The 14,549-nt window shown below is 31.7% G+C and overlaps 1 protein-coding gene across 1 annotated transcript; it reads left to right on the forward strand.

Annotated features, from left to right (window-relative positions):
• The first annotated feature begins 1,011 nt into the window (after positions 1-1,011).
• On the forward strand, positions 1,012-12,049 carry LOC123714077 (mitochondrial folate transporter/carrier). Its single transcript, XM_045668172.1, has 6 exons — positions 1,012-1,393; positions 2,554-2,707; positions 3,913-4,162; positions 8,103-8,216; positions 9,319-9,464; positions 11,285-12,049. Exons 1-6 carry the CDS (start codon positions 1,243-1,245, stop codon positions 11,427-11,429), a joined length of 960 nt encoding a protein of 319 aa, XP_045524128.1. The 5' UTR covers positions 1,012-1,242; the 3' UTR covers positions 11,430-12,049.
• The last annotated feature ends 2,500 nt before the right edge of the window (positions 12,050-14,549 follow it).

Here is a 14,549-nt window from a genome sequence, read left to right on the forward strand (position 1 = left end):
GGACCCTTGCTAACTCTCTGCATATCGCAATTATATATTTTAATTTTATAATCTTTTGCACTTCAAGTTTGATCAATATACGTAATATTTGACAATTTCTAATCATTGGTTTTATTTTTATTAAGAGCAGAAGGTTGATTTCAGGCCATTTAGCAACAGCTATCAGTCCTCATTTCGTGGTGTTTTTGATATCAGTCTTAGTACTACGATGATTACAGCTACATAGGAAATTTCGTAATATTAGCGTGGTTAACGACATTAAGGGACACAGCAGAATCAGCCTAGTAGACTAAAATTACGATGGCTTAAATAAATACATCACATACACATATTTTCATCCAAACCGACTTCGTTACAATATGATAATTCTTTGTCTATTCCTTATACTCAATATGGAAATATTGTTGGAAATAATCTTTATAAAGTCTCATAAGATTAAGTGTTCTTTTAAAACGTTAACCATTTTTGCATCATGACACTATCCCTCGTATATCTATGTATAAACTAAACATTTCATTATGTTCTAATTTTTATGGAAGACAACCCTTATTAGTATATATTATATGCTATAGATAAAGATAAAGTATTTGATGATTTTTTTTTAAATTTTGTATATAAATAGCCGATGTACATTTTAAATTATTACTTATTAAAAGTTAGTTTAAGCAGCGTTTTGCTTTTTCTGGCACCACATGTCACAATACAACTTTTAATAAATTTAATAACCAGTTTTCTTAATAAATCATGAATTTTTAAACTTATTATCACCTATTTTGTTGCAGTACCAAGTACTATTTTTGGATATAATTCTTTTATTCCGATAATTTTGAAGTATCAATACTTCTTAAATGTTTAATTTCCCGATATATAATTTATATAATATATTGACAAGGCTCCTCCATAATTCTACAGTATTCCTTCCTCCCGGGTTTTAGTGTTAAGTGTCAATCTATCAAATGACAATTTTAGGTTATTGGTATTTGACACTTTAGACATATTGATAACTTCTGACAATTAGTGCAAATGAAAAAAGACTGACGAATCGGGTTGAAATTTGAAAGAAATCATGTGGAAATCATTTACCTCACGCCTATTTCATTTCGACGAAATATTAGGAAAGCAATGATGTGCAGTGACAATAGTACTTTAATTAATTTCGCTAAAGATACTTGGAAAAGTTTGCGGCAAGTGTAAATATCTATTCGGTCAATACAAAATGTTTCGGCTGTGATTTAATCAATCATGACCACAATGAAGAATCCTAATACGTCGTCTTCTAAACTCGCTCTTCTTAGTCATATCAAATATGAACATTTGGTAGCTGGAATATCTGGTGGCGTAACGTCGACTCTGATCTTACATCCTCTAGATTTGATCAAAATTAGATTCGCTGGTAAGTTTTGATCATGTATAGAAATTACCATGCCTTAGTCTACAGCGCAACCTTTGATACTAAGGTTATATCTACATTGTTTTGAAATAGGGCCAAAGTGTAATTGTCGTTTAATAGCGAAACTTTTAGTAAATGTTGTGACCTTGAACTTATGCTAGTAGATTGCATATAACCTAAGATTACAAACAGGTGATGCAATATTCACTTGCACCACAATTCAACTTAACATATTTGGATCTTATTTGATTTAATATTATCATCATATTATGTTAGTGTAACTGTATTATATATTAAAGTAAAATATTATACATTAGCTTTGAACACAAACCAAGATACATTTTGATATATGTGTCTTTGTTCATAACAAAGGAAGGTAGGTTAATAATATTGGTGCAGTAGTTAAAGTAAGCTTAACTTTAAAAAAACAATTCTTGTATAGCTTTAAGGACTGTGTGGCAGATATAGTTTGTACTAAAGTATAAAACTATTTTGTGTATGATGCTAAATAGGCTGTTTTGATTTCTGGCATAATTATTGATTGAGGGTCACAGCTGATAAACTTACTTTTATTTGTTGTACATGTTTGTTTATTCTATATTTAGTTGTTGTTATATTAGGATTTTTTTTATTAAAAGATATTGTAATATTAAAAACTTTACAGTATCATACATGTATTACATTAATTTATTTATAAACAATTAACATTAATATAACATTACCACTATACCTACTTCTGTACAAATTCATAATGCATTAGAAGTAATATAAAATTTTAGGAATTAAACTCTTATGTAAGACATTTTGTGGTGATGCTTCATATATTGTAACTATTGAATAAAATCATATTCTGTACCAAAATCCTCTAAAATCTATTTAGTTTTAAGCAGTCATAACAGAAAAACCTTTATAATTTTTTTATAGAATACTAGACAAGTTATATAACAATAGGAAGTAAATATCTATGTACTTAAGTGCATCTATGTATAGGTGTGATGTTGTTTTACATTATAATTGTTTACAATTCACTTCACATTTTACAAATATATAGAGACAGCATGATCATGTATTTATCTTGGATATTTGTGCAAGTGCAAGGAAATTAATTTTCTAAGGAACTTGCTTTTAACCTTGCGGCTGTGTAAGGAAATGCTTTTTTCTAGTAAATGACGGCCGGACAGCGACAGTTCCGCGATACGATGGCCTCGGCAGTGCTTTCGTGACAATTGTCAAGAAGGAAGGTGTTCGGGGTCTGTATAGAGGAGTCACTCCTAATGTCTGGGGCTCTGGTTCAGCTTGGGGCTTCTATTTCTTATTGTAAGTGAATTTTTTTATTATTATTCAATCTAGTTTGTGTTAGCCTTGCAAATTATTTTCAGCTATAATAATAGTGAATCTTTTTACTTTCCAGGCCCAACAAATCAAATGTAAAACTTATTTGAATGTTCACTGATAAATTGTTAGATATTTCTCTGATAGAGTCATATTTGCAATAATATGACAACATTCCAGTATTGTCATTACCTATTTTCTGATAATTGAATCCAAATCAATGTCACTTATCATAACTTAAATTGGATTGAAAGTTCAATACCTTGGATATTTGATCCTCAAATTATCTCGTTCCATTGGCTGATTGAACACAATGTATACATGCCAAACAATAGTATTACGAGAATACATAATAATCCAAAAACAAGTAAACATCACATACTTTTTAATCTGTATTGTCAATTTACGAACTTATTAAAACGCATAACACATTTTTCTTTACAAAACAACCTGTTGATGTTTTGGCCTCAGATTTCGGATTTCTAATCGGCAAGCAAGTGATTGGCCTTCTGTACTAGAACTCGCCACCGACATTTCTCATTGCACTAGTTATATTAATAAATCTATACAGAATACATGATTGATACAATTGAACACGCTTTTATTTATATATAATATCGCATTATTTTATATAACTCGTTCAACTTCAAAGAGTTACAGTAAATAGTTTATAAAATAGGAGTTTATAGTATGGCGGAAACACAAACATAATTTATCTGTCCACCAGAATGTCGAACAAATTTATAACTTGTTTACTTATTACTATTATTATAGGTACGCAACACAACAAAATAAAAAATAAAATATTGATGCAAAAACCTGTTATCGATGCCTAAACAACTTAATTAATGGCATCATTAAAGCAGTTTAGTCTTATAAATTGAGATTGCACCTAATAAAACATGAATATACATAACTTTAATATGCCTAAGTCGATATATTTATGGTATAAAGTGTATATTATGGTTACAATTTGTATGTTCCAACTGATAATAAGCCTACTACTATTATGTACCCCTGACATGTGTTTTAGATTTATTTAAACATACCGTTTGTTTGTTCGTCACCGTACAAATATATATTTCACTACACTGCCGAGATTCGAACTCAGGAGTTGCTCAAGTTTCAAATCATACGCCTAACCTACTAGAGCAACACTCATGTTTCTCTATACTATGTTTATGTTTCAGCTATAATGCAATAAAAACATGGATCCAAGGCGGCAATGCCAGGACGCCCCTAGGTCCCGGCCTCCATATGCTAGCCGCGGCAGAAGCCGGTATCCTCTCTCTGCTGATGACAAACCCCATTTGGGTGGTTAAAACTAGGCTCTGTCTGCAATACAGCGAGGAGCATCTAGCTGATAACAAGAGATATAAAGGGATGGTTGATGGCCTAACCAAGATTTATCGGACGGAAGGCATACGAGGTCTATATAGGGTGAGTCACAATATTGTCTAGCGTTTTTATTTTATAGAACAGGGGTAAACGGGCAGGACGCTCACCTGATGTTAAGTGATAGTGCTATACTAAATTGACTATGTGAATTGCAAGAAACTCGCGAGTGCCTTGCCGGCTTTTTAGCGTACGCGGTATTGCACGTACGTATAAATAGACGTCTATAACGCTTATTACTACTACTTTAACATAACTCGGCGTTTTAAGTATTTTTCAGTAAAGTCCTGTGTAAATATTATAAACGTATTGTATATATAGTTTTATTTAAAGGGTGAATATCATTTTTCTATATTCAAATTGTAACTATATAAATTATTTAAAAGTAGCTATAGGTGACAAATTACATAGTATACAATGTCGCTATATAATCTTAACTTAACTTAGCTTAACTTGACTTACCAAAATGTATAAAGTAATGGTATAAAATTTTCATCAATATATTTATTTATTTTATTTGAAAATTACAAAATATTTTAACTTTAGAACAAAGGTATATACAATTTCTACCCAATTTCCATGATAATAAAGTCATTCATAGTTCATTATTAGCATACAATCAACTCAATTTAGTGTTATTTTTTTATTGGCTCTTATGAGAAAAGGAAAAAACTTAGTATTTTTTCGACGTTCAATTCGAAGTCGAACCTAACGCAATTTTTGTGACTAAATATAGAACTTAGTTAAATATATGATTCTACATCACGAGTATATATATATATATATATATATATGTATATATATATATATATATATATATATACACAGTCAAAACAGAACAGAACAGTTAGAACAACATACTGGGTAAAAGTATTAGGTACTTAATAACAACGCCATCAGTTGTTACGACTATCGGGTTTTACGACCTAATATGAGTAGTCCCGTCAATGTCCTTATAATATTGGCTAGTGTTTTTTCGTTTTGTATTCATTAACTATATGACATGTTATGTAATGATTTCATGATATATCCATATCTTTACCGCGTTATTCCCAATCAATCACAGAATTCGCTGATATCAGCATGCGTTTTATCGTCGATTCGTAAAATATGTTAAAAATTATTCAAATATATCACAAATATGTATAGCCATAATATATATTTTTATTATTTAGCACGTTAGATAAGGCGTTTGTGACCTGCAATGAAATTTGTTTTAATGTACTTATTATTAAATGCTATGTTTAATATGACAAGGTTCCAGCGCTTTAGCAATTTGTTTCTTATAAGGCATATTTATCAAGCATCTCCATATCATTAGTGTCTTTTTGCCACATATGCTAGCCCTATGGAGGAAGGAAGACTCCTACGTAATCTTCATTCTTAGTACTGAAATCTAAAACATAATAGAAACAAAAACGTCTGAAATATATTTTGGTGTTTTGCCAAGAACGACCTTATTAACGTTTAAACGTAAAACACCGTAAATGCCAAAAGCATTTCACGTTTATTTTCAGTACAGTCCATTGAATACTCATCTTTTTGAATGACATCATACATATTCATAAAATTTGTTGTAATTGTGCTTCGATAGATTTCTGCGCAATTACGTGTACAATGAAGGCAAATATCGTGAAGTATGTTTATGGTTTCATGATGAGATTCAGAAACGTGATTTAGTGCGGACTGTAAACCCATATGGCAAAATTCAATAATTTTTTCTCATACGGAAGTGTTACTTAGTGCTAGGCACAGAGACCAAGCCTTGGTCACCATCTGGTGCCAAAATCTATGAAGGGGCATAAAATTATGAATAATATATGTCGCAGCCAACTAAATCAATTAGCCGTTTAATTAACAGCCTGGCCTTTTAACTAAACAGCGCCATTTGACTAGCGGCCTGAAAGATATTCAGCTTCAAAGCCGTATTGTTTGTTACAACATTTAATAAACTGGCTGGCTGGCCCTTCGTACGATAGAGTAATCATGTGGTAGAAATAAAAGAGTTGATATATCTGTCATAAAACATATTTCTTTAAATATTAAATTGCTTGAGTCAGTCACAGCTAAATTCATACTATAATTGTTACTGCACTCTTCCATTGTACTTGTTGTTTTTCATTTAAATTTGGAAAACACCATAAAAGTTTGATGACACCATATTGATAGTTTGAAGAGTTTCGTTTCGAGTTTGAGAGTGGCAGAAAGTGGAATTAAATTCAAATTAACAGTCAACAGGCTAAGCAGTAATGAAACGTCATCGATCCAAGTAATTATCCTAGCTGTTTGATCAACTGGATATCTTTCAGGCCGCTATTTAAACGGTGCTGTTTGGTTAAGAGGCTAGGCTGTTAATTGAACAGCTAATTAAGCTAGTTTGTTGCGACATTTACGTTCTGTCAAAATGTATTTTCGTTTCCAACTGTTTGGCATTTTTTCTTAAATCTGTGTTATAAGATTAAGGTATTATCAGGGCTTTATTTAGTAAGATTAATTTGATAAAACATGTTAGTCATTTACTTTATAAATGTACACTAGAATTGTAAGGAGGAAAGATTTGTTCTGTGTGGTTGTAACGAAAAAACCTAAATATTACTGGATGTCAAAAATTCTTTAATTAAAATTAAATAATAACAAATCCACATCTACGTTATTACGATTTTAATGAAAAAAACAAGGTTTTCACGTATTTTACTCTTTTAAATTAGATTAATTACGCTTAAAGATTGTCCTATACATATAGTTATTAAATATACTTCGATTATTAAATTAGCTTTTAGCTGTTGCAATTTATCGCGTATTTATGAGTTTCGTTCATTGTTGAGGTTTTATTTAAATCGCTTTAAGTAGTTTCGATAAGCCAGACGTCGGAATGCCAGTAATGCAACGGTTGAATTAATATTTAATTAAAAAAATATTTACGAGACATTTCTTTTGTAGTAGGAAGCAAACTGGTAGGATGCTCATCTGATGTTAAGTGATATCGCTGCCCATAGACTAAATTGACTATTTGCCCATAGACTATATTGCAAGAAGTTGAAGTCGCAAGTGCGTTTCCGGTTAAATTTATTATAGATATTATTTTTAAATAAAACTTTGTATCACAAATAAGATAATATTTTTATTAATAATGGACTTTGGTAATATTTACGACTTCGGTTTGAAATTAACGAGGTTTAGTGTGTGTGTGAGCGTAATTTCTCTATGTCAGGTTTGTATATTTTAGCGGTCTGACTAAAAAGTATTAGAACATTAGTATGTTTAAAAATATCGCAGTGCAGCCATAAATATTAATACCAACTAATTATCTCACGTATTTTTATCACCGAGTCATAGACATAATATTATTGTGACATATGATTATGAAGGTTAATATCTTATCTGTGTATAGTTGAGGTTACTCTAAACTACCTATTTTCAAATTTGGAACTCTAATGATAATTCCGGTCTAATGACATAATATGGGCGAAATTTTTGTCTATTAGCAGTTTGAAATTTGAATTGTATAAACTGTATGGTTCGAATTCAATAGTAACACACACACACTACTATAGTTAACTTTGAATGAGCAATCATGTCTTAAAATGGAATTACCTGCAGTTAATCTAGCTAGCTAGCCTGGCTCAATTCATAATATTCCGAATGGAGCGGTTTTTGTGTTATTGATGATAATTGTATCAAAATTTTCCGCTCAGCACAATTGGGACATCGTTCTTTAAGTGTATAGTGTGTTATCAATTCCAAAGATAAACAGCTGTACTCAGAGTCGTTCATAACATGTTAACGGTTATTTAGTACGTATATAGATAACCATAGATCGACCGGAAACTGAAAAATATTTGATTATAAACGCGGAACTGATTGGAAGGACTGAATTGTTGAATAAAAAGTAATTTACCACGGGCGCTTGTTCCACTGCCTAGGACAAAAGACCGAAGGATAAAATAATAATTTCTCTAGTTAATCCAGAAATATTTGATTTCAGGGTTTCGTTCCCGGCATGTTTGGAGTATCACACGGCGCTCTACAATTTATGACATATGAAGAAATGAAAAATAGATACAATCAATATAGAAATCTGCCCATCGACATCAAATTGGTGAGACTTGAAACAATTAATAATTAATATGAGATTGGAGGTCCGATTCTCGATGAAAAAAAATCTTTCGACCTTAAAGAATTATTGAAAAGTACAGCTTCGAACGATTTTTTCTGTAAAAATTTAAATAATATATAATGTTTAAAAACGAATTAGCGATGGTGCTTCAGTCAATATACAATAGAAATGTATGAACAATGAATAATTTATTGTTATGTAAAATATATATACAAAAGCAGTGTTGGCCTAGTGGTTTCAGCGTGCGACTCTCATCCCTGAGGTCGTAGGTTCGATCCCCGGCTGTGCACCGATGGACTCTCTATGTGCGCATTTAACATTCGCTCGAACGGTGAAGGAAAACATCATGAGGAAACCGGCTTGTCTTAAACCCAAAAAGTTGACGGTGTATGTCAGGCACACAAGGCTGATCACCTACTTGCCTATTTGATTAACAAATGATCGGGAAACAGATACAGAAATCTGAGGCCTAGACCTAAAAAGCTTGTAGCGCACTTTGATTTTTATTTTAGTCAATATATGGTTTGTAGTATCTCTATTTTATTATTGGCATACATTCCTTATGTATTTTATGTTTATTTATTAATTTATTTAATTTAAAGAATACCTCTACAATTGTTTACATAAAGGTACAGTTATTGGCAAACAGAACATTCATAAAATTACTAACATAATATTCAAAAAAAATGGTGTAGTGTATAGTATAGTAAGGGTATAGTGTGATCAATCAATCCCTTCGCAGGATATTTATCTACGTTATAAAATAATTCTATTGATACATTAATAAGGGAGCGTTCAAGTATTACGTCACGCAATTTTTTAATATTCTTGACCCCCCCCCCCATGAAACGCGCCGTAACGTTTCTGTATCCAATAGTAAAACGTTTCGTGGCCAACGCCAGTAATTTTTATACCTAAAACTTACAATTATGTGGTGTAAAGTACTGGAAAGTGGGAGATAACGTTTTACAATAAGACCCCCCCCCCAAATTTGTTACGTAAGCCGTAGCAGTAGAAAAATATCTTAATATGACATTACAGACATCGCAAAATACCCAACTCACTATTTAATTTAACGTTACAGACGTCGGTAGAATACCTGACGTTCGCGGCAGTGTCGAAGCTGCTAGCCGCGGGTGCAACGTACCCGTATCAAGTGATTCGCGCCCGTCTGCAGGATCAGCACAGGGTGTACCGTGGAGCGTGGCACTGCGTCACTGAAACTTGGAGGTACGAGCGAATTCGCGGCTTCTACAAAGGACTCACGCCGTATCTCCTACATGTAACGCCTAACATATGCCTCGTCATGTTGATATGGGAGAAATTCACTAATAACGATTGATTCACTCTATCTGATGGGAAAAACGTACACTTGTGATTTTTTATCTGTATTTAAGCTTGGAATGATGATCTGTGCAAAGTTTCAAAATGTGTCTCAAATTATAACTGACACTGCATCATATCATTTTACTCGTTTGTTGTAACGTGCTTAAATACAAGTCGTCATTTCAAGCAAGACTAGCTAATTTGGTAGAAATTGATAATCTGTGCTTAGTTTTGACAGCTGTCACTGTCAACGAAAGACATGGCGGCGATTAAGGTAAGCTTAGCGGTAAGCGGTATTTAAGAGTTAAAAGTGCATTTTGTCAGTCCCATCCCATCTTGAATTGTATTAGTTGTGACAGGTTTTGTTTTAGACGAATTTAATTGTTGTACGATTATATTATTGTAGCCGTTCAGAGCCTACACCATGACTGACAGCAAGATTTATTACAATAAATTCTTCTTTATTGCTTTGTTTTTTTACATTAGATTGACATTCAGTCTTTAATCTTTGAAATCCTGTGAATCTTAATAGTCACTACTGCTTCGTCTTAAGGTACAATGAATTTCCAGTATCTTGCTTACGGTCATGGTAACTCCAGGGCTGCCTATTCAGGAAGATAATGAAAAATGAAATAGGCAACCCTGAACTGAAATTATGTAAAGCCTGTCTCACGACATGTGTTTGTATTAGTGGTAATCTGTGTAATGTAATTCCCATCAGATCGGTTAATTATTAGTTTAGAATTAAATTGATTTTTGTGATAATAGTACTTAGAAATCAGTTGTAAAAGACATTTAAACGTTACATGTGTGGTGAGACGACGTTAGGATCTTTGTTTAGAATAATTTTTTAATAACTGTCATTAAAAACTCCCCATCTTCATTGTCAGTGTCATTTTAAAATAAATCATTTAAATTCCCGCGTTTTTAAAAGTGTCACCATTTTGATAAATTTTAATTTTAGAATAGATTTAAAATGTGTATCTGTGTCATGCATTTCAGTAAGACTTAAAAACAAAAACAGAGTATATCTAATTTTTATTTGTCTAGCCACTTAAGGAGGCTTACCAATAAATAGACTATGACGTAATATTGTCTTTAGTGTGTATACATTTAAATAAATTTTGAACGGATATAAACGTAATTTATTTTAACTATAATGTTTGGTACAATTGTGGTCAGCGAGAGGCTCTCTTAACTCCGTTATATTTTTATTTAAATGTCCTTAACATTTCACACTGCGATTATAGCAGTTTTAACTGCTATTTTTTGTATCTGACTAGTCTCCTTAACTTGTTTTTTTTTTGTATTATACTCTTACTGAACTGCGTGAAACGGAAAATAATACATCAAATGACGTGATTGACATCTATCATTCGTTCGCTATTAATTTATTTCGGTGGCTGGCCACAATTATTTACTTTTATATATTGATCGCTAATTTTCAATGTTTCTAACTCGCCTTTTCAATTTGTGTAATCAATAAAAGATAGCAAATTGATATTGTGCCAGTTGTTTTTTATTCACCTAGTTTTAATGTCGCCTAGATGGCGCTTTACCAAATTATTAATATTGAATTTTTTATCTACGCTTTCAATGCTTTGTCCTAGTTTCAAACGTCAGATAAAAATATTTTGATACCCAAACACAACGTTCTTGGTGAGTATATGAATTTTTTACCCCATTTTCATACTTTAGAATATATAACTGATTTAACTTTACAGGCACGAGGGATGGCGTGGTTTCTACAAGGGACTGAAACCGAATTTGATACGCGTTATCCCGGCAACAATGATCACTTTCCTAACATACGAAAACGTATCGCATTTTATGCTTAATCGAGGAAAAGAAATAAAGATGTCCTCCTAAATTTCATAATGTTGCCTTTGTATAGTTTTTATTATTTATAAATAATTCAAGATTTTAATAGTGTGACTACATTTCCATATACGTTAAACGCGATTTATCGCAATTCGGGTTTCTCAGTATTTAAAGATGGTCTAATTATAATATCAAACCATTGCGTTAACAGTGACCAAAGTGAAAAACTGAAATCGCCATTTGAAGCATTTTATTCTTGTAAATTTTTTGTTATGCATAATACTTGGAAGGCCGGCAACGCACTCGCGAGCCCTCTGGCATTGAGTGTCCTGCCTGTTTTCCCTGTTCTATAATATATCTGAAAATACACTTTAAAATATTAACCTGTTTCTATTTCCGAAATACCAGTCGTTATTCATAATTTATCTAAAGCTCAATCGTTTGTTGCTACCCGGGACCTGTAATAATATGTTTCGTAATAATTACGATTAGTTTTTCGGATAAAATATGTTTTGTTTCAACTGCGAATTAAAGCGAGGTTGGCTGTGTTCGAGTGATGTGTATTAAGTTCTTCTTATTATTATTATTTTAAGTATGTATGAGATTTTTGTATAAACAGAAGGTTAGGTAGAATAGTTTTTGCTTTTAATAAATTGAGTATGAATAAAGTGTTTTTAATTTCCCAACCAAAACCTAGTATGTAATTAACAGTCGTTCTAACGCTTTAAGTAAAGATTGTGATTTTTTTAAAGTTAAAAAGGTTAATTACTGCCTTATCTCTTATTAAGGCTTAAACTAATCCAGCTGAAAATATTTTTTAGATATGTAATTTATACAATTGAGATAAGGATATTCGGCTAAAACTTTAAAAATATTAAATTGCCATTAACCAATATGTTGCTGATTTCTGTTTTTGATATGGCCTAAAATTTAATTTCGTGTTACAAATTACATTTATAAAATATATTTTTTTCGTAAATTATTTGAAGGAAAAACGCCCTTCTCCAAAATCTCCAGGTCCACTAAAATGTACTTGTCATTCGTTTTTTACGTTTTCTAAAGAATCTTGTACATGGCGAACGTGTTACATTTAAAATATATATATTTTTTTAAATAAAATATGCTATGTACAGAAATAGGATGCCTAAACACTTGTTGCCTACATATCACAAGAAGAAAGCGATTGGCGTCATTAGATATTTAGAAACATAACATTTTGATTTGGATGAAAATTTGATTGATAAAAAATTTAATCTGATAAAGCAAGCGTTACTGCCATTGACATTTTTATGAATAAGATCCTATCTACGATAAAACCCGCACAAGGTTATAATGTGATAAAGTGAGGCATGCAGTGCAGGTATGGGCATGCCGTCCGATCTTGGCCTTGACCTTTGACCCCCATGACTCATCCTCAGCGAGTGGTTAGTAAAAAAAGTGGCCTAGATAGGTTAGCATTATATTCACTATAATATTTTTGTTTCCACTCAGATATGCTAGTACGTTTATATATAGAATATATCGGAATAGAGATGTCCACAACTTAACACCCAATAAATAACAATTGTTTGCAATTGGTTGACTACTAATTGTTATTGGTACTCGCTACAATGTATAAATAAAACAAGTAGAAATATGACATTTTCATGCTTTATGCGGCGACTTACAATTCAAGGTTTATTCGCAACGTTTTAAATCGAATCGGCAGTTTATCTTGATGAGACATTATAAATGTAATTTAAGTAGGATTAACGAAGAAAATTCTCACGCACTTAGCGATTTGGGGGCTTAAGAACGTCCAACAGCTTAAACTAAGGGATCATTCACACTAATCAACTAACCTATATAATGTAGTGACAGGAAATAATTATTGTATCTAATTTATATTTCATTTCCTTTGAAAATAAATAATCGTGATAATTTTATGTAATTTATGCTTTGTTGACATTTATGCATGGTTATGAAAAATTAGCATTATTAATACTAGCTACTTCGTCTTAACAGCTCGATTTTGATCAATTTTGTTCGCTATTGAAAATATTAATTTCAATAAAATTTGAATACGCATTTAATGGTCAAAGCTGAATATTTTAGGCAACTAAATTAGCAAAATAATTTATACTGATACGGAAACCAAGGTATTTTTTTTAAGTAAGCTAGTATCAAGAGACAATATGATACAGTTATTTTATAAAATAACTTACAAGTGAGGGAAGATGTAAACACATGAAATACAATACTTTTATATAACCGATAAGATCCGATATATAACCGACAAAAAATATTCCTTATTGAATTCTCGTTGAACATGCGCCAATTGCGCAAATAAATGGTAAGTACGCGGTGACACTACACGGTGGGTTAATACAAAATTCTTCTTAAATTTCTACCACACACAACCATCAGACACTATCGGACATAATTAATACTTTAAAGTAATTGTTAACCTTTGCGATTTAGTATTATGGTTTCAATTTACGCGTATTAACATTGACACGCAACCTGCTGCCATTTAAAATTACTATAGAACATTGTCTATATATTAATATGCATTTCAAAGTAATATATATATATATATATATATATATATATATATATATATATATATATATATAATATCTAATCAAGTATACATTATAATTCCGCGCAAAGGCGATAAGAACTTGGAGAAACTGATCGTGGTGGGTAAGATAGAGAGCAAGAGATCACGTGGCCGTTTACCAATTAGATGGACCGATCAAGTGAAAGTCATCCCCAAAACTATACTGTCATAAGAAAGGCGCTGGACAGAAACCAGTGGAAAAAGATAGTTCACTCCACATGTTTTCTTTCTAACCACGACGCTGAGACATTAGAGTATAAACTGGTTGGTTTTGATCCACAAGATTTTTGCGGTACTAATAATACAAAATAAATGTAAATTGATAAAAATATATATTTTGTTAAATAAATCATACTAAGTGCCTCATCAGGTTAATGAATTTATAGAGCATAGTAGCGGAAATTACCACTTAATACATTTTAATAGTATGTATTTGAATTTGGTTAATATCTAAGTAGGATACATATGAATAGAAACCTCTAGGTCGTACAAATCAAGTTTTGTAAGGATCCATTAACAAAAACGTGTTTGTAGACGCGTCCTTATCGTATTGAGTCCAGTCACCG

The sequence above is a fragment of the Pieris brassicae genome, chromosome 9, assembly GCF_905147105.1.
Source record: "Pieris brassicae chromosome 9, ilPieBrab1.1, whole genome shotgun sequence".
Classification (NCBI taxonomy): Eukaryota; Metazoa; Arthropoda; class Insecta; order Lepidoptera; family Pieridae; genus Pieris; species Pieris brassicae.

Bases quoted from the DNA above. Each gene is read 5' to 3' on its own strand.
- LOC123714077 (XM_045668172.1), top strand. From the start codon at position 1,243: ATGACCACAATGAAGAATCCTAATACGTCGTCTTCTAAACTCGCTCTT. The intron at 4,163-8,102 runs GTGAGTCACAAT...ATTTGATTTCAG, and splicing joins GCATACGAGGTCTATATAGG to GGTTTCGTTCCCGGCATGTT. The intron at 9,465-11,284 runs GTACGAGCGAAT...TTAACTTTACAG, and splicing joins TGCGTCACTGAAACTTGGAG to GCACGAGGGATGGCGTGGTT.